Here is a 26,186-nt window from a genome sequence, read left to right as displayed (position 1 = left end):
CCTCTTCTCAGCTTGCTGGACTTCACTTCGAAACCCAGCATCCGCATGATTCGTGCTCGAATCGCAATGCACTTCGAATATTATCGGTGACCACACCGCCTGTCATGCTCACCATCCTCATTCATCGCCTTGCGACAGCTCAGACAAGTCTGGGTATCTCAAGTCTGCATTTTCTTCGAGGAATGCCATCCAAGCTTGCAAGAACTTTGATCCTCTGTACCGAGAAAAAGGTTAGCAGGGTTGCACACCTCATCTCGCGAGCTCGTACCTGCGTCGTACTGCCGGATGCGGCTGTGTACACCAACGCATACAATAGGCGTGTACTTGTACGACGACAAACGGCAGTCAAGGATAGGTTAGTAGGTGTGTAGACTTACTTGCTGATAGTCTCAGAATCGCCAACAATACAGAGATGGCGCTTAGGTCGCGTCATTGCGACTGTCAAAACGTCAGGTCAGCTCAACGAGTAGGCCACGGCGTGTAGCAGCAAAGCCAGCGGCAGGTCAGACTCACCGTTCAACCTTCTCTTCTCGCCTAGAAAGCCGACCTCTACAAACAGAAGAGTGTTAGCTATACCCGAGAACCACGTGGCAGGTGTCTTAGACTATGGTGCGGTGCACCGCGTGAGATATGCGCTCACGATGCGCTCCATGTACACCATAGTCTCAGACACTGCTCGATGCCTGGTACCCTTCGAAAACGTACCGTGCTCTGGGTTGCTTCGAACCAGACTCACAATGATGGCCTCCTTCTCGCGACCTTGGAAGCCATCGACACTGCCCAATTCGATGCCGGCGAAGCGTTTTTTCAGCATCTGGGAGAGCAAGGCTAGCTGGCCGTTGTAAGGGGTCACGATTGCAATATCATCTGCTTTGACACCTGCATTGACAAGGCTGGAGACTTGTCGCTGCACAATGAGTGCCTCGAGCTCATTGACCTTACTCTCTGCAAGCAGACTGGACTTGCCCTTGCTGCCGCCCTCGTCATCTTCGATTTTCTCGGGGAAGTCCCCGCCTTGCGTGTCCCAGAACACCAAAGGTTCAGACGTGACATCCGTAGACTGAACTTCGTAAGGCAAGTCTCTCAGCAGTCTCGCCTTGACTGCATCTGCGGCCAGGAGTTTGCTGTCGTAAAGCGCCTCCGACGGGTATTGCATGATCTTCTCATGCATGCGGTATTGCGTCGTCAGCATGCGCTTGATCTTCTCACCGTGCAGAGACAACAATCGGTCGAAGAGCGTTGTTTCAAGATTGACTGGATCTTCTTTGGTCCGCTTCGAGTCGCCTGGAGTTGCCTTGCGGTCATTCAGTGTCAGCTTCGCAACATCTGCGGCAGTCGCAGACTTGAGCGGCTTTTTGTCAGCTTTGATGTTCTGGGATTTGATGGTGGGCTGTAACAGATGGCGACACGGTCAGCAAGCTGTAGAGCAGGTCTAGACTCCCATGATACACTTACCGGAAGCTGCAGATGGTCACCAGCTAGCACGAGCTTCGATGTTCCGCTGTGTACCACTGGAATCCAGCATTGAGCCTCGAGCGCTTGACTGGCCTCGTCCACAATGACCACATCAAACTTTTGGTCTTTCAGCTGATAGCTGCCAGCACCGTGCAGGGTAGACAGAACGACGTTGCTACGGCGAAGGAGATCGCTCACGACACGTCCTTCGCGCTGCCGATACTCCTTCCTCAGCTCTTTGAGCTCTCCGTAGATGGCTTTTCTTTCCCGACCATTGCGCGTCTTCCTTATCGATGCCTGTTTGGCGTCCATCTCGGATCGAATATCTGTGACAATGGCCGCAGCATCGCTAGTTCGCGAAAGAACCTCCATGCTGTGTGACATGACGGCGGGAAGCAACCGAGCCGGATGGCCCAGGCGAATCATGGGCACTTTGTGGGGGCCAAGTCTTTCAACAATGTTGTCCACACTGATGTTGCTCGGGCCACAGACCAACAGGCGTAGTTTGCGTTTCAAGAGTTGCAGGATTAGCTCTATGAGTGTGTGCGTCTTCCCGGTGCCCGGCGGACCATGTATAAGAGCGACCTCGGGTGCAGCGAGCGCGAAGCGAATAGCATCCTTCTGGCTGTCGTTCAGCGCAGCGTCAACCCACTGCACCTCCTTCTCGAGCTCGGAGTGGGATACTGGCGAGATGGACGTCTGGCCGAAGAGGACCTGCGTGAGTGTGCTGTGTTCCGATGGCTGCATCCTTTGCAATCTCTGCATAGTCTGGGCGAGGCGTCGATGGGTGACATCGTTTGCCAGTTTGACACTACATTGTCCCCAGATCAGCTTATGGGCCTGACTTACCGGGTTGCATCGTGCACGTACAGCCACAACTTGCCCGTCGGCACGTCTACGTCTTCCTTGTCAAGTGCAATTGTGATTGCAGACTTGTGTGTTCGAGTGACGACGCCTTCAGCGCCTCGCTTCTCCATGCCTTCTCGCTCTTTTCGACGCTCTGCGCCTTTTGGCTGTTCGGCCACAGCGCAGATGTCACCCACGCGCAGGCCATGTTCAGGCAGCTCGCCGGAACTCGAGACTGCTGGATCAAGACTGAGTTCGAGCAGCGTCCTGCCTCCGAAGCCAGTTCTCTGCGACGACAGCGCGAGGTTGAGCAACGCGAGCCCGGCGCGTTGTAGCGTGATGGGTGCGTTTTTAGACGTCAATAGCTGTGTCTCTTCGAGCTCCGCTTGAAGCTCTTTGTCGAGCAACGACAGTTGGCTTCCCGCGAAGGCGGCGATATCTGTCGCCTTCATGATGCGCTGTCACATCGAAGGCGTGTTGGCCAGAGGAGCATGTCTGCGTCTGTGAACTGCGCCTGCAAAAGAGCTCGAACATCGGAGCGCGGGCAAGCACGAGTCCGTCGCTCTTCACCCCCAGCACGTTGACATGCAGCTCATCTTTGTAAACGTCATTTTCATCTTGTGCACTCACTTCAGGATCGTGATCGCGTGTGTTCTTGGTCACATCGCATTCTCGGCCTGTACACGGCTATACGTGTGCATGTCTGCCTCCCGTCCATCTTTCCTTCTCCTGCTCTCCTGCTTCCATTGACTTTCCAGCTTCACCACTCTTGGCAGGTCCGGGATCGGAGCTCTGACGGCCACAGAATCGAACCACATGTGTATGCAAGGAAAGTACTTGGAACAAAGGTCTGCTACGCCATCGTGCGCTCGACCTCACTCGATCAGCGCGAAACGCTCTCACAAAGCACTCACGAGTCACATCATGACTTCGCGGTTGTTAAGACTGCCAGCGGAGATCCGAAGCCTGATCTACGAATACGCCGTGGCATCAGACAAGACAGTCGTGACGTTTCGTCTCGATCCGTATCAACGAGACTGCTACGAGCATGCCATACCGCCACCTCTGGCTTTGGTCAGCCATCAGGTCCGAGCGGAGAGCCTTCCTGCCTATTACAGCTGCAACGACTTCATCCTCCATACCGAGAGTCCCCAGGCAGATGAGGCCAAACGATGGCTGAGACTAAATGCTGATCACCTGGGCGTCCTTCGCAGGGTCACATTCTGGATCCGATATGTACCTTTCCAAAACGATCGAGCTTCCTCACAGGGCGCGATGGCAGTGTCTATCTATCGACTTACGAAGGGCGCTGACTGGCAGGTTGATAACGACTGGCGATGGATCACGGTCGTGCGGAAACCATCTGAGCTGCAGGGTGATACCAACTTCATGCTCGAAAAGCTCAAGTATGTGGCGCCAGAGATCTCCGAGGAGACTGCGACACCCGATGACTATGCTACCCTGATGACGGATCTGCGATCTTCTTATATCCAGGAGAAGGTGACCTCATGAAAGTCTGTGTTTACTCACTGTCGTGTGGTCTATTGTCCTTCGTCAGGATGGAGGTGGATTGGTGAACCATCTCTCGAACCATCGGACCGCCTGTCCTTCCGCCTCCTTCCCGGCCTCGGCTTCCAGCTTGTCATTCTCATCTGCGCGCACAGCAAAACCGTGATGGACTCTGATCTGGATTAGCACACCTGTCAAGGCCGTCCCGGGGCAGATCACTTACTTTTCATACATGATAACTTCATGCTCGATGCTTTGGTCCTGCTCCGCGTCAGCGCAGATCTACATATACATTGCCTCCGAATACCAGCGCGAGGAGAGTCATGCGGCTCGAGGGTAGACATATCTTGGTCTTCGCCGTCTTCGCCTGTAGGATATCTTTTCTCTTCTGGGCATGCTCCGGCGACATCTGTTGATCGATCTCGGCGGTAGTATAGGAATTCGGCAGCACAGTCGCTTCAATATCGGTAGGGAATGTCAGGAACGAAGGGTGAGTAACGAAGCTATAGACAGTGAGCCTCTCGCCATCATTAGCCTTGATCTGGTCACGACAAAGCGTAGTGACATGCTGCCCTCCCTAGTAGCAGCCAGTAGTACCGACCGGCAGATCCTTTGCTTCATCATTCTTTATAGCTTTAAGGAAATTAAAGATCCTCGGCTAGCAGACTGCCCTTCTTGTAAAGTGTAAGAAAGGTAGAAGGTGGCGGGCCATATACGCAACATGGCTTATTTTGGCCACCTGGTTCTAGAGGCCGGTAGAAGTGGTTACGAACCTTATAGAGTCGAAGACTCCGGCGGGGACTCCGGCGCCTAGTGTCGTAGCAGTACGTCTATTAGCTAGTATCACGTTAGAAGTGTGGGAAGTTATTGTACGGGCTCATATAGGGTGTTTCAAAAGCAGGTTGTGTATTGCATGTGTCTATCTAGAATGGACAAGTGTTGCTCTTGAAGAGGCTGCAGGTGACTAATCAGTCACCTGATTCTTAGCGTACGTGGCCTCAAGTTTTGATGATGGGATGTTGCCCATGTGCACGCTCGGATCGCGACAGCTAGCAGTCACTCAACGTACCGCCTATGAATTCAGGCAAGTAGACTGTGGATCTATGCCTAGCATAATCGTCGGCGAGGATTTGGTTGTTAAGTAGACCAATGCCAAATGCGTCTGGAATGATGACGATTATACCTTTCGGAGCACCATTGGATTCTGCGACGTAGCAGTCCAACCTATGCTTCTTCTCAAATCTTCCCTTAGGCGTGCCGGTGTGTGACGATCCAGTCCCGCAGCACGGTTTGAGTGTCATGTTGTCGTGTTGCAGCAAGTTGTATGCGCTTCACGTCGAAACGTCTGACTATGAATTAGTATAGAAGCGTGATTTGGAACGTTGCGGTTGAGATTCCCGAAAATGAACAAGTGTGGTCGAGGGGAGAGTGTCTCGATAGATTATAGGTTCTTTGCAATTGCAGGCGGAGCCGAGCTCTATTATCACCTCGCGCCTCGAGAGTCGAGATGTGAGGCAGCGAGGCCTCGCAAGCAGAGCAGCCGGCAGTACTTCTCGCCGACGCAAAGACACTCTGTTGTCTATCTCCACAGCAGGTGATGTGGATTTGCTGCTTACAAAATACCAGCCCACGTCATGTTCCGGAACCGAGTTGGCAATGGCGTGCCGTGTTTCCTTCCCACGCAGCTACAATTTCATGTTGATCTTGATCCGACTCGCGCAACATGGTGATCATGCTCTTTTCCCACAGCGCAGCAGGCCGTCTCTGATGCTTTGTGAAGGTGCACGCGGACTCTTCGAATTTTGAAGCAGGCGTGAGCAAGACAGCTGCCTACGACCAGATCATTGAGCAAGCAGAAGCTCTTTTTGACTGTCAGCGCAATTGGGTCAGCATTAGGTGTTCTACATACTGCGATGTTGCATTGCTAACGAGCGCAGGTTTGGTTGGTTGCATCTAAATGCTATCTCCAATGATCACGAGCTGAATGTGCTATTAGCAACACAGCAAATGCCGCTTCCCTTCTGTGGCATTGCTATCATGCCCTGCCATCCCCTAGCAACAAAGTGAACTGGGCTGGATTTTACGTTGCAGATCGTGCAACTGATCAGCAACTCATCCTTGGGCCTTTTCAAGGCAAGGTACGACGTATTATACAGAAATCGTATTGACACATAACTCATGCTGCTGCCAGGTCGCATGTCAGACCATCCAATTCGGAAAGGGGGTGTGTGGTGCTGCGGCAGCGAGTCGTACAACGCAGCTCGTACCCGATGTCGAGAAATTTCCTGGCCATATTGCGTGTGACGGAGACTCGAAAAGTGAGATTGTGGTACCCATAGTGGTGAAGGACAAGGCAAGTGTCTCATCTGCTCATCAAAGCTCCGTCTGACGACGGACCTACAGGTAGTGGCCATCATTGATATCGATTGTGCGATTGAGAGCGGATTTGATGAGGAAGATAGAGCAAAGCTAGAAAAGCTGGCTGCCGTTCTTGCCGATGCCTGTGACTGGTAGCAATCTTTGGAACTATTTCGCCCTCGATGAGCCTGACGTTGATGTTGTGTGATGCGATTGTGGTATGTATGATCATCAATGTCAGGCCAATTCGTAGAAGGCACATGTACAGGAGGAAGCGTTCCAAGATTCTTCACACAACCTTGAAGTGCCAACCTTGGCAAGGTCTTCGGACAAGGACCTCGGGATCTCGTGTCAGCGGACGACTCTTCTTGCACGCACTCCCTTCCCGTCATCTTCGCAGCTTTACAACAATGACCACGACCTGAGGCATGTCTGCACCACTTCCAATTCACACGTCGGCCACAGGAATGTCACCATCATGTCTACGCTAGATCCACCTTCAGCACAAACCTTCGATGCGGTCCGAGTCTAGTCCGGACGGCAGTGTCATCATTGGACCGTAGCAGAGGGCAATAATGGAGGCATCGGTGGCCAATGACGTGCCTCTGGCATTCTTTGCTCTTCGTGTTCTTCACTGCCGGGCGCCAGTGCCCTCAGTATGTCACATCTGCATTTCTAATCACGAAGAGAAAGAAGCCCAAGTTAAGTGCACTCAATCCTCTCTGCAGGCTCCTTCCTTCATTCTCCAATTGCCTAGGCTTCTACTTCCCAGGCATTGAATACCTACAGAACTACACGTACAGCAGTTTCCACCACCATGGCACCATCCCCGCGCTTCGAGTCCGACCAAGTCGATGGTTCCCCTCTCGGACAGCCATTGAAGTTCGAATTTTCTGGCAAGACGGCCCCGAATCGTTTCCTGAAAGGTGCTATGACCGAGCGCATTTCCTCGTGGGACCCAAAGAACCTCGAAGCACGGGGTATACCTTCTGACAAACTTGTCCACGCATACAAGATATGGGGCGAGGGTCAAATTGGTCTGATCCTCTCCGGTAACATCATGTTTGAGTACGACCACCTCGAGGCCGCTGGCAACCCCATCATTCCCCGAGGAGCACCGTACGAGGGTGAAAGATTCGAGCAGTTCAAGAAGATGGCACAAGGCGCGAAGGCTCACGGCGATCTTGTCGTTGGGCAAGTCTCGCACCCTGGACGTCAGGTTGCGGAGAACATTCAAAAATACCCAGTCTCAGCTTCCGACGTTCAACTGAAGGGCAATGTGATGGGCATGACTTTCGCGAAACCCCGTGCAGCGACGGAGGAGGACATCAAGAACTTTATCGAAGGCTGGGCACACGCAGCAGAATACTTGGAAGAAGCAGGCTACGATGGCATTCAGCTTCATGGGGCCCATGGATATTTACTGGCACAATTCCTCAGTCCAACAACGAATCAGCGGACAGACAAGTACGGTGGGAGTTTAGAAAACAGGGCTCGCTTGATCCTCGAGATTGCACAGGAAGTTCGTCGACGAACCAAGCCCGACTTCATCGTTGGCATCAAGCTCAACTCCGTGGAGTTCCAAGACAAGGGCTTCAACCCGGAGGAGGCCAAGCAGCTGTGTGTGCTGCTCGAACAGAACAAGTTCGACTTCGTTGAGCTGTCCGGCGGCACATACGAGAAGCTAGCTTTCGCCCATCAGCGTGAGAGTACCAAGAAGCGTGAGTCGTTTTTCTTGGAGTTCGCAGAGCTCATCGCTCCGGCAATCAACAAGACCAAGACTTATATTACTGGCGGGTTCAAGACTGTGGGCGCCATGGTCAACGCTCTGCAGACAGTTGATGGCGTCGGCCTTGCACGTCCAGTTTGCCAGGAACCCCACTTGTGCAAAGATATCCTCGAAGGCAAGGTCAAAGGAGCCATCAAGCAGGAGGTTGATGTAGACAATTTTGGTCTCACAAATGTCATTGCTGGCACTCAGATCAAGCAGATTGGCAAGAACCAGGAGCCGATCGATATGTCTCAAGACAGCAACGTTGGTGCCTTTATGAAAGACATGGGCGAGTGGTCGGAGATGCTGGCGAAAGATTCGGAGATGAACAACTACGGCTACATTGATCTCACCAGCGCTACGCCGGTGCCCTACGGCGCCCCTTCTGTCTGAACCGCTTGGCGGAAAGACGATGTCGGTACCACGATATAGCAACACATTAGATCAGCTCTGTGGAGACAATTTCATCTGACACGGTCCAGACGTAGTCGCCTTTGGCAATGTTTCAACCTCTGCGCCAGCACAACTCTACAACGCTGCGACATGACTTGGGACTCCTACGCTGCGCTGTTCAAACGCCAGTGCAAGTGCCTGTAGATGGTTGATGCGTGCCGTGAATACCTGCGTAGCTTCGAGATGAGACCTTTGATAGGGTTGCGTGCAGGACGGGTGCTGGAAGCCTGAGCTGCAGACACGACTTGCTTGTGGCCTGGATCAACGGGCCGCCATTGTCAGTATGCATTCACAGCACGACCATTGTAGCAGCAAATAGAAGCGGCAGAGTCCTTCTAGCAATCAGGAATGTGCATAGTCCTTGCAGTCGTAGCCCGCAGAAGCATCATCGGCATGTGACTGTCTAATTGCTACATGATGTGGCCGATTGCTGGTAAGATGTCTTATACGATATAGGACAAATGGCAAGCCGTGGTATGGAAACCTCTACAATTTCATGTTTATGATGTGAACAACTTGACAACCACAAGAACTCCAGCGATCGTCTCTGCCATATATCTTTGCCGCAGTTGTATGGTTTGTCCCATAAGAAGTTTCCTTGGCGTCTGGATCAAGCTGGCTGCCATATTGCGACACGGACAGTATTCATGCTTTTTGTGTAGGCGCTCCAGGTCAGGCTGGCTGCCACTTTGTGCGAGATGTACCATAGCCTGCGTTTGAGTTGGCGTAGCGGGTCGTGCTGGCTGCCGTTGAGTATGAGAAAACGAGGATTGTCATTAATGGTATGCGATCGTTCTGCTCTGCCAGCAATATTCTCCCACATCACAAACCCGATTCATTGTAGTCATCTTGGTCATCCACTGCCAGTCCAGCATGTGGTTGTACGAGTCGCCTCCATGAGCTGACATACTCTTCGCCATGCAGATCCATACCGAGAGTCGCCTACGCTGTCAGTGCATTGTTCATGTAGCCATGTCGCCGGGAGTAGAAGTAAATGTTCAGGTGAGAGAGAGAGGCGCAGTCCGTGAGGTCAGGAGGTCCCAGGCTTGGCGGCGGGCCCTGCCGCATAGTTGGACAGAGAGCTGCGCAGGACATCATCGCAGCACCGTCAAACAACAGCTGCCACATCACCACATCCCAGCCAACACCGCTACAGATACTTCGAAACCCTCGCGATCAATCCATACCACCTCGAGCCTCTCAGGAAAACACATTCAAGATGTCGTCCGATCTCTGGTACGTACCGCCCTCGGGGTTGCCCTTACAATAGCCACGACGTGCTTGTGGCGCGCAGATGGGTATCTGCGCCATCAAGATCATCACTATGGCTGGGTCGAATACAACAGGCTAGAAGTAAAGCTAACGAGATGCCTTCCGCAGTCCCGTATATGCCGTAAGTCCACAATTGTTCGCCACGAATCAACCATCTCCTAGCTCCGCCGAGCGCTTTCACTGCGTCCCACTATCTTGGAGGAGGGTCAAACACGATCAAGGGAAGAAGAAGATAAAATATGAGACTTGAGAGACGGAGCACCGAGATGATGAAAGAGGACGAATATGCTGACTTCAGACAGCCATTCTTTGGTGCGATGGGCTGCACTAGCGCCATCGTCTTCACCTGCTTCGGGGCTGCATACGGAACCGCAAAGGCCGGTGTTGGTATCTCGTCGATGGGTGTTCTCAGGCCAGACCTGATTGTCAAGAGTATGTCCACATGTCAACCACGACGCGCAGCAGGAGCGCTCCGCCTGGAGCAGGCAGCAGGCGGGCCAATGTACTGACGCGCTGCGACAGATATCATTCCAGTCATCATGGCTGGTATCATTGCCATCTACGGTCTTGTCGTGTCGGTCCTGATCTCGAACGACCTCAACCAAAAGACCTCCCTCTTCGCAGGGTTCATTCAACTCGGTGCTGGTCTATCTGTCGGTCTCGCTGGTCTTGCCGCAGGCTTCGCCATTGGCATCGTTGGTGACGCTGGTGTCCGCGGTACCGCACAGCAGCCAAGGTTGTTCGTCGGAATGATCCTAATTCTCATTTTCGCTGAAGTCCTGGGTATGTCTACCATTGCGGATCACATCGGGGAACATCTCCGGCCAAGAACAGCCTACTGACAGGGATCCAGGCCTGTACGGACTCATCGTTGCCCTGCTGATGAACTCGCGCGCTGGCTCCGGCGCTGAGTGCTAAGCTAGACGACCAAACGACACCGCGCAGGCAAGCTCTTGACGAAAACCGATGCGTGGCAAGGATGACAGAACGAAATTGGGCGAAGCCGAAACCGATACGAAAGCTATCACGTGAGCGGCAGTGTCTTAGTCGCACTGGGGCAGAGCAATTGTTTGAATAGGGTGCCACGGTGCACCGCTCACAGCATGATGTAGTTGTATATCCAGCAGCAGGCGTTATGCGGAAGTAGACTCTGTATCTAAGGGACGCTTGAGGGTATGCTGACTGGGTGAAATACCTCCATCCCGTCGCACGCACTGTGTTCAGACTTTTGGTTCAGTGATTATGCAGTCTGCGGACGGCGTTGTAGCTACGCTTTCGTCTACAGCAACACACGCGGCAGTGGCACTGTCTCGAAAGGCACGGTATTGCAAACCCCATACGGTAACGCGGCTCGTCCTGCCGTTTTCGCGAGCTTCTTCGGGGCTCTCAGCCGGGCAACTTCGGGATCCCAACCGAACAGTGCAGTGAGCGCGTGCGGCTTGTGAGCGGCACGCGGGAATGGATAGACGGAGCAAGGTTGCTCTTCAGGGATCCCTCATGCTGCCCCTCATTATGGTGGGGTTGCACTTGGCCGTCATCCATCCATCGAGCAGCGCCGCATTCGCGGAAGAAAGCACCTTCCGCAACTCAAATCGGCAGTTTCCTGCTGGTAAGAAAGGGAGCAGAGCTCGTCGGGAACAAAATCCCACTCCTTCGCACTTTCTGGAGCTTCCTATCGATCCATCAAGGTCTTCTGCTGTACCACCGCGTCCCTTACTTCTAACCCTAAGAGATTTCTGCCGCTGAGCTCTCACCATGTCGAGCACCGAGGGCAAGACGATCACTTGCAAGGCCGCTGTCGCATGGGAGGCCGGCAAGGACTTGGTCATCGAGGACATCGAGGTTGCAGCACCACGGGCGGGCGAGGTCCGGATAGAGGTCTATTACACCGGTGTGTGCCATACCGATGCGTACATGCTCAGCGGGAAGGACCCCGAGGGCGCCTTCCCCGTCATTGCTGGCCACGAGGGTGCTGGTATCGTTGAGAGTGTTGGCGAGGGCGTCACCAACGTGAAGAAGGGAGATACCGTGGTGGCTCTCTAGTAAGTCTTGCCCTTCGCTCCTCCCCCAGTGGCTCGTCGGTGCGCAGCACGTTAATGACTACCTGGGGCGTGCGCCGCTGCAGCCGGTCCCGCAATGCTACATGTACACACACGAGGATGAACGACGACGTTTGCTAACAGACATTCTCCCAGCACACCAGAATGCGGCGAATGCAAGTTCTGCAAATCCGGCAAGACCAACCTCTGCGGCAAGATTCGTGCCACCCAGGGCAAGGGCGTCATGCCTGATGGCACCTCTCGCTTCAAGTGCAAGGGCAAGGACTTGCTCCACTTCATGGGCTGCTCGACCTTCTCACAATACACCGTCGTTGCAGACATCTCCGTGGTCGCCGTCACAGACAAGGCACCCATGGACAGGACATGTCTACTCGGCTGTGGTATCACAACCGGCTACGGTGCAGCAGTCATCACCGCTGGCAGGGGTGGCGTTGAGAAGGGCGCCAACGTTGCTGTATTCGGTGCGGGATGTGTTGGTCTTTCGGTCATGCAGGGTGCGGCAGCGCGCCAAGCTGGCAAGATCATCGCGGTTGATGTCAACGACGCGAAGAAGGACTGGTCCAAGCAGTTCGGTGCCACTGACTTCGTCAACCCAGCCAAGGACCTGAAGGAGGGCGAGAGCATCCAGCAGAGACTGATTGATATGACCGACGGCGGCTGCGACTACACTTTCGACTGCACAGGAAACGTGAGCGTTATGCGTGCTGCCCTCGAGGCTTGCCACAAGGGTTGGGGTGAGAGCATCATCATCGGTGTGGCAGCTGCTGGACAGGAGATCTCTACAAGGCGTAAGTTGGGTAGCTCGCTCTAGTGGACATCGGCTAACTTCTTGTGCAGCCTTCCAGCTCGTTACCGGACGTGTATGGAAGGGCTGTGCTTTTGGTGGTGTCAAGGGCCGCAGCCAAATGGGCGGCCTCATCGATGATTACATGAGCGGCAAGCTCAAGGTCGACGAGTTCATTACCCACAGACAACCGCTCAGCAAGGTCAACGAGGCCTTCCACGATATGCACGCCGGCGATTGTATCCGATGTGTCGTCGACATGAGGAAGCTGTAAAGCTGTAGATGGAGAAATGTAGATGGAACAAACAGAATGCAACACTGTCCGGACATGACCAGAGGCTCGTAACGATTCAGGGGCTTGCTCTTGCCGCAAACAACACCGCAATCATGGCATGTCAAAAGTATGCACACGATATTAATGACATCAACATTTTAACTTATACTGCGTCACTACTACTTCAGCTGGAATCCTCTCCTTACAAATGTACTCTGAACGATCGGAATTGCAGTATGGGAGACGCAGCAGTATATCATCTACTGCACACGGCAAGCTCCTTCAACACGAGATGGTGAGCAGTATATTATGGGGTTAGAATGCTTCGAGCTCTCTTTACGAAAGTCAAAAGACTGTTCAAGATTGTGACATGCAAAGGGTTGGTGAATGAAGTGTGCCGTAGATGTGAGCGAATTTTGTGATTGGGTGACAAGGACAAAGTACAAGATAGAGCAGCACGCCAGGAGATGGATACTACAATACATGGCCCTTGCCCTGTGAACGATCCAGTCTGTCTCACAGAGATCTCGCCAAGGGAAGACGGCTAAAAGATGTGTGCTACAAGCATATTGCGAGTGGTACGAAGGGGAATGCCAATGAGATAAGCAGTAAGCCGAGACATGCGCACCTTTTGCTCCAGTGCGGCTATCGGCCTGAGCTAAACTGTTCACGCTGGCCTCCCATCTCATGGAACGCCCCCAAATTGTAGATGCAAGACCTACGGTGTGATCAGACGCCGTACCATTGAAACGATCCGCATGGAACATACCTAGACATGCTGTTGCTATGCATCAAGCGATGGGCAGCCATGTGCCAGCAGCAGCTTCGTGCATCACGCACATAATGCGTTTGATGTCGTAGTCGTGTGTTCAATTGATGGCGAAGGGCTCGAGGGTCGAAGTGAGGTCGAGCGACGCAGCTCATCCGCTTGGCACTACAACCACGTTCTCGCCAACAGTGGCTGGCCTGCCTCTGCTTCCCTCTGCGATCTCATCGCTGTCCTCATCTTCACTGTCTGGAATAGGCTCCCACCCTGCCTTTGCCCGCAAGACCCGATTCTCCTCCTTCAGTGCAGCAATTCGTGTCTTGTATGGCATGCCCTCTTCCTCTCTTGCCTTGAGCGCCGCTCTTACGCCTTCACTGAGTCTTTGTAACGATGCCTGCCATCCTTGATGTGTCAACTGTGCTTCCATGGTCTCGCTGCGGCTTTGTGCCAGAGCTTGTTGGTAGCTCTGGTGCAGGGCGACAATGTGGTTCTGCTGCTCAAAGCAGTATTGCCGTACGCGATCGGTTGTATCAGTGAGCGTTTCCTCGTAGGCCTGCTGCAAGCGCACCTGGTCTTGATAGCTGCGTTCGAGGGAGGCAATGCGCTGGTTGGCTTGGGCAAGCGAGGTCTGGAGCTGCGACACGGTGGGAGCTGCGGGCTCTTCGGTCGCTGCTTGAAGTCAGTACCGGCAAGCACTTGGCATAGCAAGAAGACGAGACTAGACGGAAGGGCATATCGTACGCTGCGTGTCACCGTTGAGTAGCGGTAGCTGACCCTGCTGAGCTAGTCTACCCTGCGCAACAATGAGTTTCAAGTACTTTTTCAAGCGTGTTCATCCAGAACCGGTCTGCGATGTCCTACTTGTAACCTTTCAACCCGTGCCAATCCTTCCTGGACCTGTCCCCACTCCTGTCGGTTCTGCTCGAGCCATCCGCTGAGGCTCTCCATGTTCTGCATGAGCGTTTGCATGTCGCTGTAGTGGCCGGCCGATGGCATGATGGAGCCATTCATGCCGCTGTACAGGGCTGCGTTTTGTGCGTTGAGGCCGTTCTGGTTGGCCATGATGTCTACTGCTGTGGACGATTGGCGTCGTCCGCGTCGTAGAACTCCTCGCTGCCGTCGTCCTCGCTACGATCACCGTCCTCGTACTCGTTGTAGTCGTGATCCTCGTCGTCCTGGACGTGTGTCTGGGCGTGTGCCTGGACGAGTGCCTCGGCGTATTCGCTGGTGTATTCGTTGGCGGCGACGTGAGAGCTGGAAGCTTCGCCGTTGTCGCGGGTGTACGAGCTGGGGCCTTCGCCGTTATCGTGGACGCGAGAGCTGGAACCCTCCCCGTTGTCGTGGACGTGGTGGATGTGGTGGACGTGAGCGCTTGTTGATGAGCCTTCGCCGTTGTCGTTGGCCGGCTGCGCGTCGGGTCCGACGAAGGTCTTCGCGTTGAAGACTTCGCTGTGCTGTTTCACGCCTTTGGCTTGGTTTCGCTGACGGCCGTGCTCGTTACGCGCCGAGCCTCTGCAACCGAGCCGGCGACGTGCAAGTCCTTGGCAACTTGTGGCGACAGAGCTCCGTTAATGGCGGTGACGTCCGAGTCGTGGCTGCACTCCGAGGGTGTCGACTTGCGGTGCTTGATGTCGCTGAGGAGGGCAAGTTGAGCGGCAAAATCAGCCGCCGCCGCTGCTTCCTGCTCGAGCTCTGGAAGGTGCACGTTAGCGCGTCGGGTGTTTCAGACATGGTGAAGCCCCCCGTCACGTGACTGAGACCTCAGGAAGGGTCGTTTGTTGGGGTCATTCACTCACTCTCCTTGGCTTTGCGCTGCTGCTCTGCCTCGAGCAGACGTCCGCCCTCACGCTGGCCTGCTTCAGTCAGACGGACCTGAGTGCCAAATGGGCTGGTCTCGATCCAGCCGCCATGCTGCTCAACGTCTTGCTGGAGCTTGTGCTGCTTGGCGCGCCGGTCTTGCAGCTGTGCTTCAATCCACAGCAAGTCCTGCTCGCGGTCATACGGCGCATTCGATCTGCTTGGTACTGCTTGGCTTGCGTGCGTCTGTCGGTCGCGACGCGTCTCGAGCACCGCATTCTCGTCGAAGTTCGCGATGAGTCTCTCGATTTCGCCCGGGTCTGTTGTCGGCTGCGGGTATTGGGCGTACTGTGGAGTGTTGAGGACATCGTGCATGCCGTAGACCCGTGGGAGGTTCTGGGCGTAGTTCTGGATTCTTGGATCGTCGCTCATGTCCACTTGCTCGCTGAGATAGCGTTAGCTTCGGCATGACATATTGGTGGAGGATGACAGGGCGCGTCTACCGCCACGCGCTTACTTCTGGTTACGATTGTCTGGCGCAATGCTTGGACGCTTGGTGATCTTCATTCTTGGCATGGTCTCATCGATGGAAGCTTTGCCCTTGCTTTTGTCGTTGCTGTGAGAGGTGGTCAGTACTGGAGACGCTGGCCGTGGCGTAGAAATTTCAGAACGGCGAGCGATTTCAGCGGCGGCTCTTTCAGCGGCCGCGGCAGCAGCAAATTGGGCAGCAGTCCGGTCACTCCGGGTGGCAGCAGCGAGGTTGTTCTTCTCCTGGGTCTTCCGGGCGCGAGCGGCATCTCCTCTGGCCATGTGGTACTGAATCCTATCCTGTATGTCGTTCGATGAGCTTCTGGAAGCAGCGCTATCTCCTATGTCCTTGGCCATCTGGATGAATCCCGGATTGCGGGACTGGCGTTCCAGGTGTGTGTCCTCCGACACGGGCAGGTTAGCGGTCTGCTTTTTCTTGTCTTCGTCGCGCACCATATCCATGGTCTGCAGGCTATCAGCACGCGGCTGCGATGTATTAGGTTCTGGTGCTAGAGAACTGGTGATTAGCAGCTGGAGCGTGGTGGCTGAACGGAAGTGCAGCTTGCGTGGCAGCTGATATGCTTCTCAGGAGTGCAGCCTAGGTGAGGTGAAGTGAGGTGAGGTGAGGTGAGAGTTCTTCTGGTGATGTTGATGTATCATAGTGCGTGTCTCAGATGCAGTGAATGTAAACGCTAGAAATTGCGAATGTACCTACAATCCTGAGTCGCCGTATTGTTGCTCTCCTCCTGCTGGTGGGAGATATCTCCGTCCTTTGTTGTGCTCGAGACTGAAGGTGGTTGTTGAGATATCAGCGGCGTTGGCTCGTGCTGCACGACCGTTGTGTCCGTTGGCGAAATATCACTATGACTAGGGTCCACGCTCACAGACGCCACCTTCAGCTGCGGCTTGGTTGGCGAGGTCGCCAACAATTCTGCAACTCGACCATGTCCAATACTGGTCTTTCTCACGGTTGGTGAGTTGTTTTCTTCCTTCTGATCATACTGTTCCACCTGTAGCCGTGGACCGCACTGCTCGTTTGTTCGTGGAGTCAACGACCCTCCAGCTGATCGGTTGAGACCTGTACTTCCCTCCATGCTTGACGGTTGGTCATTACTCAAATCAGCAATACTGGGTCGCTTTGGCGGTCGAAGTGTAGAGACTCGATCGATGGCTTGTTCCACCGTCTCGCCCTTCTTTGCGATAGGTATCATGACAAGTGATGCCTTGACATCATCAAAACTCCGATCCCTCGACTTTCTCCTCGAGTTGACGTTCATCGTACTGACGCTCGCCGGGGACTTGGAGCTGGTGGGCTTCCAGTCTTTTGAAGCCTCATCGAAGCGAAACCCCATAGGGCTGCTTCTACCTGAACCCTGCGAGCTCGTGGACTTTGCACTGTCACTTGAGCTTCTCAGGGCTCGAGTTCTTTCGTTGACAAAGGCAAGCGGCAGACTCTGGGTCTCATTGTCGTGCGTAGTCGTTCTGTACATTTCATTGACCGCATGGATTACCTTGGAGTCGTTCCGTGCCCCTGATACTCGCTCGTTCTGTGGAGCACCTATCCCCCCGAGCCCACTGCTCGAAAGGTCTTGCGTATTTTCCCGCATTTCCGGATCCTGCGCACTAGGCACTGTGAGCTGGTTCCTGAGACTCGCCACTGTCTGCTCAAGGCGCCTTTTGTCCTTTTGCAGCTCGACAACGCGCCGCCTGAGCTCCTCGGGCCCCAAATCCTTCAGCACATCTTCGTCCGAGCGTGTCACCTCGGTGTTCGCCGCTTGTGCTGCGGGCTCTGACGTTTTGGTCTCACTCGGATCGAGTAGTCGAGCCTCAAGGGAGTCTCCAAGGCGATCCACACTACTCTTCATTATAGCAAGCAGAGATGCTGACTGAGACGCCCCGCGTATGCCTGCTCTCACCCAACCATGCATCGTCATCTCTCTGTGCCCAGACAAGGTCTGATTTAGGTTCCTGTTCAATGATGCGCCCATTCTATCACCTTCCTGATCGTGGGCGCGTTCGACGTACTGCTCACCTTCCAACAGATCCGAAGCCTGCGACAACTGTACGATGCCAGGCTGTTCCGCGTAACCAGAATCTGGAGCGTGAAGTTTAGGTATCGCCCGATGTATTTCTTCCTGCCGATCAAGGTCTCCTTTTGCGTACGGATCTTGACCTCTCACCAATACCGCAGACATTCTGGCGGCATCATCTCGATCAAAATCTTCACACTCAGAACGCTATTCCATATAGAGCTTTTTGAAGGACATTTCCGTCAAACGCCTAGCCACATAGGCCTCGAGATCCACATCTGGTGCATCTCCTCTTGAAGGAGTGCTTGACTGCAGCGATATGTCCAATCCAGACTGAAGATGAGACGATGACCCATCATAATCATCACCGCCCGGTGGACCTTGTCGTGCGGGATCCATGCCCGGAACGCACTCTGCGGGCTCGTAGCTAGAGGGCAACATCTGCGAAACGTTGGCATCAGATGTGGAGTCGTTCGAGCGAGTGTCGTCTTGAAGAAGAAACTGAGTCGGGTTCGGTTCGTCCGGTATCTGTACTGACCAAATGGGGATCGTTTTGAAGGGAGTCCAGGCCGCTTGGCCGTTCAATGTGAGCATCAGGGTGGATGTATGTGGATGGCTTTGATGCATCGGAGCCTTGTTACTTGTCGCCATCTTGCAGGGCGAGGTCGGGTGCTCAGAAGATGCATGTTCATCATTGCTGGAGCTGTCTTGTTGATATAATGCATGCCTCTTATGGCAAGATGGCATCGATTGCGGCACATGGTTTCGCTGTTCCTCGTCGCTGCTCCAGCTCATCTTGTCGGTCTCGTGCGGGGTGTCTCCGGCATCGTCCAGGGAACCGTCGGCCTCGAGTTTGCCATTGTCATCGCCGCACTCGATACCGCTTTTTGGTTCCTCGTGGTTGCCGTGATCGGGAAGGAGTTCATCTGCGAGTAGATCGAGCCAATTGACGAGGATCTTGCGCATGGTACCTCGGTCTAGGTTTGGACTGCTGGAAGACGACACCCCCTCATCAAGTTCCATCCCGTGTATGCTGCGTGTGAAGTTGTGCTCGAGAAGATGCGTCGCGTATGTTCTGTCCAGTGTTTTATCACTACTCAATGCATGTATACTGTCCTGTGACATAGGGTGAAGCATTCGAGGACTTGAACTCACAAATCAGCGTGGTTGGAAGCGCTTACCTCGCGCGAAGTGCAGCCACGACAATCGCTAGAGAAGCAGGCAGTGGCGATTTGAGCCTCAACGTTGTTTAAACCATTAGGAATCATCATTTCGTTCTTTCCCATAGGTCGGGATCCTCTCGCCACGGCCACATCGTCGTTACCTTACAATACCCGTCACTTGTCGAACTTCCCCGTCTCAAACTTCAAGGATTGTGCGATTCAGGCACCACCCGCTAAGTCATCTGAGTGTCGATATCCTCTCGTACATGATGTTCATGCGCTCAGCTGCCTTTGTCGTCCCTTCGCGTTTCGATCTGCGGAAACCGACGCTATGCGTTTCACGTTGTAGCATAGAGGCACATGAGCCTCGCTGGGTCCGCTGTCGAACATGCTACCAGGATGGCTTGCTTCAAGCTTTACCCCCAAATGAGTTTTTGCATGTCGCTTCGGCCGCAGAGTCGATCACTTCTCCGTCAGCACGAATCTGCGCTCGACTTCTCGCACCTCTTCATCGTCTTGAAAGTTCAATTTCACCATCATGTATTCCACCTTGTCTTTATCGGCTTCCTTCGTCCGCCAGGGTTCGTTCACCTCTGCCTTGTAGAACGTTGTGGTCTCGGGGTATTGCGCGAGGACAGACTTGCCCTTGGGAAGATCACTCAAACCTTTGTTGTTATCCGGTATCTGTATTAGCTGAGCCACAGATGCACGCTGTGGCGGAGGCGGCTCGCCTTGCGTGTCAGCATCCTGGACTTCGTAGCGGCGTTGCTTTCCTTCTCCAATGACGTTTGTGACACGACAGAGAATGCCCTCCCCTTCTGGCTGCTCGGCCTTATTGGGATAGTTCTTCAGATCGTGACGACAGAACACAAGTTCACCTTGACGCAGCACAAGCCGATTGTTTTGTCGGTTGTTCGCAGATGTCTTGGTTGCACCCGTGGCAGTGGAGACGCCGTCGGCGCTACTGGCGACAGATTCAGCGCCATCCTCGATCTTCACAGACGTTTCCCTCGTGGTTGGTATGCTGCCTGAACGAGACGATTTCTCCTTGGCAGACAACCGGTTGATCGCGCCCAAGCTGATACGCGGCGAGGGTGCTGCTGAGCCTTCATCAACATCTTCAGTCGACGGTGCAACGGCGGAAGCGCTTTTGCCACTGTTCTTCTTGGTAGGAGCCCGCGACAGCTTGCCACCAGAGCCTCGGTGACCTTGAATTGCTTGAGCCTTTTCCGCCGACTCCTCGGAAGCTTCTCTCAGGCCCGCGAGGATGTTGATGCTGTCCAGAAAATTCATGTCGTTGGATTTGCCTTCAATGATGTGCGTGACTTCTTCACAGATCTTGACGTTCTCCCGATACAATTTCTCGAGCCGTTCATCAAGAGCAGAGTCACTCAGCTTGCCGGCATCGATAAGTTTTGCTTGCTGTTCCTCGACATCGATAATCTCTGTCCCAACGTCATTCGAGCGCGCCTGTGCAGCGCGTTAATGACAACCTGGCAGAATGTTGCCGCGTGCTCCGCAAACTCGCATGTTGTCGACATGTATATGAATTTGCAAAGTTAGAGGCAGTCGACTTACCACCATGGAGTCGACCTCCTTGGCTCGATCTTTGATCTCTTTCCACAATCGACGCTCCTCGTCGGCATCCTGATTGGGATTGGCGCGGCCTCTGCTACGACCGGACATTGCTGATATGTTCAGCGGCACAGCATCAGCGTGTGCCTATGTGCAGAGTCGCACCGATCCAGGTATATGTCGTGGTTGTATGGGTGCGACAGAAGGATGAAGTCGTGTTCGAGCCACTGTAAGCTCTCAAACGCCGCCCTGCTGTGGAAGCACGAGCTGCACGGGGGCCCATTTGAAGATCTGGAGCCGACTGCACGCGGGGCAGGGCTGACCAAGACGTGGCGTTCTCAGGATGAAACTCAATTGAACATTTTGTATTTATTTTTCAGACACATCCGACGAACTTGACTCGAGCCACGACATACGATCCAGCGTCACCAAAATATCCTCAACGACAAGCCGAAGTGAAGAAGTTGCCGACACGACTTCGCGACGTCATCATGCAAGTCCCTCTTCTGCGACTGCAATGCGGTGAGCCACATGGTCGTAACATATGAGCGGGCATCAAAGTACTGATACAACTCACAGGCTGCAACAGCTATGAATGGGGTCAGTCTTCCGCGGCAATCATCCACGATTACACTCGTTGACACAACATAGGCAAGGTCGGCAACGACTCGGCGGCAGCTCGTTTTGCTTCTGCCACCCCGTCAAGTGACTTTTCTATACAGCAAGACAAGCCTTACGCCGAGGTCAGTACTGGATCATCTACACTGTAGATAATGGATCTGACCATCTGAGCAGTTATGGATGGGTACACATCCCTCCAACCCGTCCAAAGACCTCACCACTGGCCGAACATTGCTGGACCTCGTGCAAGACAACCAAGCTTTGATGTCACCAGCCATCTCAAAACGCTACGAACAGAAGCTTCCATTCCTCTTCAAGGTCCTCAGCATCAACAAAGCTTTGTCCATCCAGGCGCATCCTAACAAAAAGCTCGCCGAGCAATTGCATGCCAAGGATCCAAAGCACTATCCCGACGACAATCATAAGCCCGAGATGACCATTGCTATCACGCCGTTCGATGGTCTATGCGGGTTCAGACCTCTCAATGAGATCGCGCACTTTCTGCAGCATGTTCCAACTCTGCGAAAACTTGTCGGCGAGGATAATGCCAGCAAGTTCGAACAGACCATAAAGGGGCAAGAGACAACTACCGACGACAGCGAGACTCAGCAGAATAAGAAAGCTCTTCAAGCAGCATTCGGCGGCCTCATGCAATGCAAGTCAGCAGACATTGAGGCAGTCGCACCCGAATTGATCGAGCAAGCAAAGTCTGAAGGAGCCAACTTCGCAGGATCCGGTGGACCATCGAACTCTGGCAAGGAGCTTTCAGACCTCATGATCCGCCTCAACGGACAGTTCCCCAACGACATCGGCCTCTTCGTGACTTTCTTCCTCAACTACGTCCAGCTCGAAGTCGGCGAGGCCATGTTCCTCAAGGCCGACGACATCCACGCCTACCTATCTGGCGACATCATCGAATGCATGGCCTCCTCCGACAACGTTATTCGTGCTGGCTTCACGCCCAAATTCAAGGATACCGACACCCTCGTCGACTGCCTCACATACTCGTACGCGCCTATCGAGGAGCAGAAGATGAACCCCAGCGACTACTCCTTCGTGAAGATGAACACTACCGCGTACAGCAGCAACTCGCAGAGCACGCTCTACGATCCTCCGATTGAAGAGTTCAGTGTCGTGAAGACTGACCTCAATGCCAAGGGTGGAAAGGCGACATTCGAGCCAATCGAGGGACCTTCAATCGTGATCTGTACCAAGGGATCTGGCAAGATCAGCGTCAGCAACAAGACCGAGGATATTAAGGAGGGTTACGTCTATTTCGTGGGCGCCACTGCAGAATTAGTCTTGGAGAGCGACAGCAGCGAGCCACTCGTCACCTTCAAGGCGTTCTGCGTACTCGGCGACGACTCGAACGGAAAGCTCTGAGAGCACACGAGAAAGTGAAGTTCAGTGTAGAGGGCATAGAAACCGCGCACGCATAGACGAGTTATTACGCACGAAAGCATGTCCAAAATCAAAATTGTCCTCAGATCACGGCGCAAAACCATATCCATACACAATTTGCCTCTCATCTAGAGACGCCACGCTTCTCTTCTCTTGATCTTTAACAACCTTGAAGCTGATGGTGGAAAGGCTGTCCCTTCAGTTTCCTGGTTCCCCGTAGAATGGATGCTCTAACGCTAGAGAGATTCGAATGTGGCACACGCGCCGTAAATGCAAGAAAGAAGTCGTGTTGCAACTGCGTGGCATGCAGAACTTCGCACACACGGAGGGTGATTACAAGAAGCAGTAAGTCGATAAGCAGAAATTCCCGTGCTCGCGCCTGGCTTGACGGGTTGGGTATCCGGGTCGTGGTGGTTTTATGTTGGTGGACGCGACATGTACGCCGGCGTAGTGTACTTTTCGCCGTCGCTCTGAGCTTGGTCGGTGGCAGTGGTTGCCGGATCTGCTGTATATTGCAGAGCACGGCCACCGAAATTTCAATTTGGTCCGCGTGAAGCGAAGCACTCGCTCACTTGTTGGAGGGAAGCTTGACGTTGTTGCTTAGCCATGCCAATCCTTCGAAGATGCCTTCGCCGGTAGTCGCGCAGCTGGGCTCGACCTTCCAGGTGTGGTCCTTTGCTATCCTTGAAAGGTCCAGAGCGTCGCTGACTTCCTTGGGCCGCATAGCTGCACCTTCGTTAGCATGTTGCCAGCCGTGCGACTGCTCATACCCTGCTCACCTCCTGAAATGTCCTGCTTGTTCGCAAACACCAGTAGCAGCGCATCCTTCATTTCGCGATCCTGAATGATCCTTCCCAGTTCACTTCTCGCCTCTTCGATACGATCACGATCGTTGCTGTCGATGACGAAGATGAGTCCTTGTGTGCCTGAGAAGTAGTGTCTCCACAAAGGCCGGATCTTGTCCTGGCCTCCGACATCCCAGACGTTGAACTTGGTATTCTTGTACGTCACCGTCTCAACGTTGAAGCCGACTGTCGGGATGGTCGTGACGTCGGTATCGAGCTTGAGCTTGTAGAGAATGGCTGTGCAAGTTCATGTTAGTCGCGTGTTGTGCATAGCCTCGTACGTAGGTATTGACATACTGGTCTTTCCGGCTGCGTCAAGACCCAGCATCAACAAGCGCATCTCCTTTGACCCGAAGATCTTGTTCATCAACTTTGAGATGTTCCCACCCATCTCTGCGGTGTTGCTCGCGTTGCGCGCGTGACGACGGGCGATGCTATGAAGGGCGAATCAGTCGACTCGTGGGTGGGATGCGTGCGTTGTGAGGAGGAGAGGCGGCGATTGTTCGTATGTGGGCGCGCAGGCCGGGTACGTGTGCAGGATGCCTGAAGCAGCTCAATGCTCGATGTTCGGCCGGCTTTTCGACGATGGAGCGGGAAGCTTGATTGGTCAGGAGACGAACGACTAGTCGGTCGTGGAGTGTGTGGCCGGCGATCGTCAGCGCATTGGCGGGCGCAGTGGCGGCAGTATGTATTATATGTTGTTCGGGCAGAGAAGTGGAGCGTCGTGTGGTGTGTGGTGTGTGGTGTGTGCAGTGTGTTGGACGCGATCCCTTTTGCGTGCAGCGGTCGAGATGGTGGTGTGGGTGCCTCGGTGGGTGTGCGGATAGCACAGCTCGACTACTTGAAGGGATTAGCGAGTCGTTTCAATGCCGGCCGGACTGCCTCTACATATGCTACTGCGCTAATCACCGCTCTCGCCTTCATGCATGTACATGCACCTGTACTGTACTGTGACCTGCAGGAACTGCAGTGGGAAAGTGTTTCAGCGCCAAACAATCTCACGCCCCTGTGCCTCTCTCACCGCGCAACAAACATTGAGGTTGTGGCGGGCTTGCCGTCATCTTGGACGTCGGCACTCCATGTCTTTACCCGCACGGTAGTCGCTGCATTCTGCATTTGAAGCGCTGCAGTACGCTATCACTCCACATCGACCAACGCTGCCAGCTGCATGTATGCTTTAGCTTACGCGAAGAAGGACGAACAGTGAACGCTCACATGCAGGCCAAGCTTTCGTCAGCCGTGCTTGACGAACAGCCAGGAACATTCACGCTATGCCAGCCTTACGAGGATACGAACAAGGTAGCTGCTACTCCAAAAGCCCTTGTCCAAACATTGGCAGTACAAGACACGTGCCTCCAACACATCGCCGTCTGCAGACTACCCGCCTTTCGAACATCAGAAACCGTCCTCGATGCCTTTCGCTTTCTCCTCAGTCAACCGTCTGTCGTTGATATCGTGCCACCACTGAAAAGTCTCATCCCGACCATTACTTTTCTTGTCCTCCTCGCTCTCGTCCCATGGCTTTGGAGACAATATGTAGTGGATATTCTTCACCCGTTTGTCTTGCCAAATCTGGTGATGCACTCCCTTCCACCTCAGAGTCTTCAGCGCGTTGTAGGTATATGGCAGCGCAACCCACCTCCCGTGGAATAAGTCACCCAGCAAACTCTGATCTGCGAAATCATACTCCATGGTGGAGGGATCTGCCAGCTTGGTCGATATGAGCTCATTTATCTCATCGCTGGGCACAACGACCTGCAGACCGCCATTTGGCATAGCTAGACCTGCTGCAGGATCGGCGCCCTTCTCTTGTGCCTCCTCTGGCGTGCCGTGCTGGCTCGTGAATGCACAATTCTCCGGTGTCCAGTCCTTCGGATAGTGAGGCTTCTTCAATGGATTGCACACGCATGCATGACTTGCCGCGAACACCTTTTGCCCTTTGCCTGCCTGTTCCGCGCCATCTAGCTCAATGTCCATAAGCTCGTCCATGTTCTGGAACACCAGCATGTCGCTGTCCAACTGCACGACGCGCTCGTATTCGGTCAGACTGAACGGGGTGAGTTTCGACCAGCAATCGTAGAAGCGCGGGTCGTTCGTGAAATCCTTGTGTGTGCTGGGGAGAAGGTAGTTGACGCGTTTCTTGGGAATGCCTCGAACGTCCAGTGCCTTGTGACCTTCAGGCGGGAACGTCTCGGTATACAAGGCTACCAAAGGGTACTTGGATCCGACGAACTTGAGGGAGGCATCCAGGGACAGTAGACCCGACAGATACTTGGTGTTCGTGATGAGCGTGGTCCACACTTTGGGACTGTCCACCACGCGTGCAGGCTTTGCGTTCACGTCGCCGTTGGACGCATGCGATGCCATGGTCGTTGGTGTAGATGGTGTATGTTCAAGCGTGACCGAGTTGGTCGCTCCGCGGTGGGGGACTGCATCTTCTGAGTTGGTAGTCGGGAGAATGTTTCTGGGCTGAGAGAGGCGCTTGCCAAATGTAATCCGTCAGCCGCGATCGGGAGACAGTGTCAAAGGCGTCATTCCGGAGAGAATCCGAGTGCGACCGTGTGTCCTCGTCGATCGCCGACGAAACGACTGCAACGCGTTTCGTTTCATCTGACTCAGACCTCCTTCCATCGACTGCCAACGATGCGAAGGGAGAGCAGCGTCGTGGCCCGCCGTTC

The 26,186-nt window shown here is 54.0% G+C and overlaps 14 protein-coding genes across 14 annotated transcripts; 6 read left to right on the top strand and 8 right to left on the bottom strand.

The window, feature by feature from the left end:
* Nucleotides 1–117: 117 nt before the first annotated feature.
* On the bottom strand, nt 118–2,753 carry CLAFUR5_01050 (DNA polymerase alpha-associated DNA helicase A; the record flags this gene model as incomplete). The annotated part of the gene is made up of 6 exons (XM_047900198.1): nt 118–214; nt 378–438; nt 514–549; nt 706–1,390; nt 1,456–2,266; nt 2,326–2,753. The coding sequence occupies 6 exons, from the start codon at nt 2,751–2,753 to the stop codon at nt 118–120; spliced, it is 2,118 nt and encodes a 705-aa protein (XP_047756882.1).
* A 472-nt stretch (nt 2,754–3,225) lies between these two features.
* CLAFUR5_01049 (uncharacterized protein) lies at nt 3,226–3,813 on the top strand (the record flags this gene model as incomplete). The annotated part of the gene is made up of 1 exon (XM_047900197.1): nt 3,226–3,813. One exon carries the CDS (start codon nt 3,226–3,228, stop codon nt 3,811–3,813), a length of 588 nt encoding a protein of 195 aa, XP_047755664.1.
* Nucleotides 3,814–3,855: 42 nt separating this feature from the next.
* CLAFUR5_01048 (uncharacterized protein) lies at nt 3,856–5,111 on the bottom strand (the record flags this gene model as incomplete). The annotated part of the gene is made up of 5 exons (XM_047900196.1): nt 3,856–3,982; nt 4,034–4,071; nt 4,103–4,313; nt 4,584–4,647; nt 4,880–5,111. The coding sequence occupies 5 exons, from the start codon at nt 5,109–5,111 to the stop codon at nt 3,856–3,858; spliced, it is 672 nt and encodes a 223-aa protein (XP_047755665.1).
* A 422-nt stretch (nt 5,112–5,533) lies between these two features.
* On the top strand, nt 5,534–6,324 carry CLAFUR5_01047 (Free methionine-R-sulfoxide reductase; the record flags this gene model as incomplete). The annotated part of the gene is made up of 5 exons (XM_047900195.1): nt 5,534–5,536; nt 5,591–5,697; nt 5,804–5,948; nt 6,002–6,164; nt 6,218–6,324. The coding sequence occupies 5 exons, from the start codon at nt 5,534–5,536 to the stop codon at nt 6,322–6,324; spliced, it is 525 nt and encodes a 174-aa protein (XP_047755668.1).
* A 661-nt stretch (nt 6,325–6,985) lies between these two features.
* CLAFUR5_01046 (NADH-dependent flavin oxidoreductase nadA) lies at nt 6,986–8,332 on the top strand (the record flags this gene model as incomplete). The annotated part of the gene is made up of 1 exon (XM_047900194.1): nt 6,986–8,332. One exon carries the CDS (start codon nt 6,986–6,988, stop codon nt 8,330–8,332), a length of 1,347 nt encoding a protein of 448 aa, XP_047755669.1.
* Nucleotides 8,333–9,981: 1,649 nt separating this feature from the next.
* Nucleotides 9,982–10,582, top strand: CLAFUR5_01045 (V-type proton ATPase proteolipid subunit; the record flags this gene model as incomplete). The annotated part of the gene is made up of 3 exons (XM_047900193.1): nt 9,982–10,096; nt 10,187–10,447; nt 10,518–10,582. 3 exons carry the CDS (start codon nt 9,982–9,984, stop codon nt 10,580–10,582), a joined length of 441 nt encoding a protein of 146 aa, XP_047755666.1.
* An 837-nt stretch (nt 10,583–11,419) lies between these two features.
* On the top strand, nt 11,420–12,782 carry CLAFUR5_01044 (S-(hydroxymethyl)glutathione dehydrogenase; the record flags this gene model as incomplete). The annotated part of the gene is made up of 3 exons (XM_047900192.1): nt 11,420–11,706; nt 11,860–12,512; nt 12,562–12,782. 3 exons carry the CDS (start codon nt 11,420–11,422, stop codon nt 12,780–12,782), a joined length of 1,161 nt encoding a protein of 386 aa, XP_047755667.1.
* A 920-nt stretch (nt 12,783–13,702) lies between these two features.
* CLAFUR5_01043 (uncharacterized protein) lies at nt 13,703–14,610 on the bottom strand (the record flags this gene model as incomplete). The annotated part of the gene is made up of 3 exons (XM_047900191.1): nt 13,703–14,217; nt 14,290–14,341; nt 14,410–14,610. The coding sequence occupies 3 exons, from the start codon at nt 14,608–14,610 to the stop codon at nt 13,703–13,705; spliced, it is 768 nt and encodes a 255-aa protein (XP_047755672.1).
* A 397-nt stretch (nt 14,611–15,007) lies between these two features.
* On the bottom strand, nt 15,008–18,068 carry CLAFUR5_01042 (uncharacterized protein; the record flags this gene model as incomplete). Its single annotated transcript, XM_047900190.1, has 4 exons — nt 15,008–15,240; nt 15,345–15,790; nt 15,863–16,382; nt 16,589–18,068. The coding sequence occupies 4 exons, from the start codon at nt 18,066–18,068 to the stop codon at nt 15,008–15,010; spliced, it is 2,679 nt and encodes an 892-aa protein (XP_047755673.1).
* A 42-nt stretch (nt 18,069–18,110) lies between these two features.
* Nucleotides 18,111–18,869, bottom strand: CLAFUR5_01041 (uncharacterized protein; the record flags this gene model as incomplete). The annotated part of the gene is made up of 1 exon (XM_047900189.1): nt 18,111–18,869. One exon carries the CDS (start codon nt 18,867–18,869, stop codon nt 18,111–18,113), a length of 759 nt encoding a protein of 252 aa, XP_047755670.1.
* A 659-nt stretch (nt 18,870–19,528) lies between these two features.
* Nucleotides 19,529–20,752, bottom strand: CLAFUR5_01040 (SAGA-associated factor 29; the record flags this gene model as incomplete). The annotated part of the gene is made up of 2 exons (XM_047900188.1): nt 19,529–20,536; nt 20,645–20,752. 2 exons carry the CDS (start codon nt 20,750–20,752, stop codon nt 19,529–19,531), a joined length of 1,116 nt encoding a protein of 371 aa, XP_047755671.1.
* Nucleotides 20,753–21,132: 380 nt separating this feature from the next.
* CLAFUR5_01039 (Mannose-6-phosphate isomerase) lies at nt 21,133–22,645 on the top strand (the record flags this gene model as incomplete). The annotated part of the gene is made up of 4 exons (XM_047900187.1): nt 21,133–21,163; nt 21,221–21,241; nt 21,293–21,384; nt 21,437–22,645. 4 exons carry the CDS (start codon nt 21,133–21,135, stop codon nt 22,643–22,645), a joined length of 1,353 nt encoding a protein of 450 aa, XP_047757129.1.
* A 586-nt stretch (nt 22,646–23,231) lies between these two features.
* On the bottom strand, nt 23,232–23,899 carry CLAFUR5_01038 (ADP-ribosylation factor 6; the record flags this gene model as incomplete). Its single annotated transcript, XM_047900186.1, has 3 exons — nt 23,232–23,389; nt 23,443–23,745; nt 23,806–23,899. 3 exons carry the CDS (start codon nt 23,897–23,899, stop codon nt 23,232–23,234), a joined length of 555 nt encoding a protein of 184 aa, XP_047757128.1.
* A 1,004-nt stretch (nt 23,900–24,903) lies between these two features.
* On the bottom strand, nt 24,904–25,875 carry CLAFUR5_01037 (Galactinol synthase 1; the record flags this gene model as incomplete). The annotated part of the gene is made up of 1 exon (XM_047900185.1): nt 24,904–25,875. The coding sequence occupies one exon, from the start codon at nt 25,873–25,875 to the stop codon at nt 24,904–24,906; it is 972 nt and encodes a 323-aa protein (XP_047757137.1).
* Nucleotides 25,876–26,186: the final 311 nt, after the last annotated feature.

The sequence above is a fragment of the Fulvia fulva genome, chromosome 1 (genome assembly GCF_020509005.1).
Source record: "Fulvia fulva chromosome 1, complete sequence".
Lineage (NCBI taxonomy): Eukaryota > Fungi > Ascomycota > Dothideomycetes > Mycosphaerellales > Mycosphaerellaceae > Fulvia > Fulvia fulva.
This window is presented reverse-complemented; position numbering and strand designations above follow the sequence as displayed.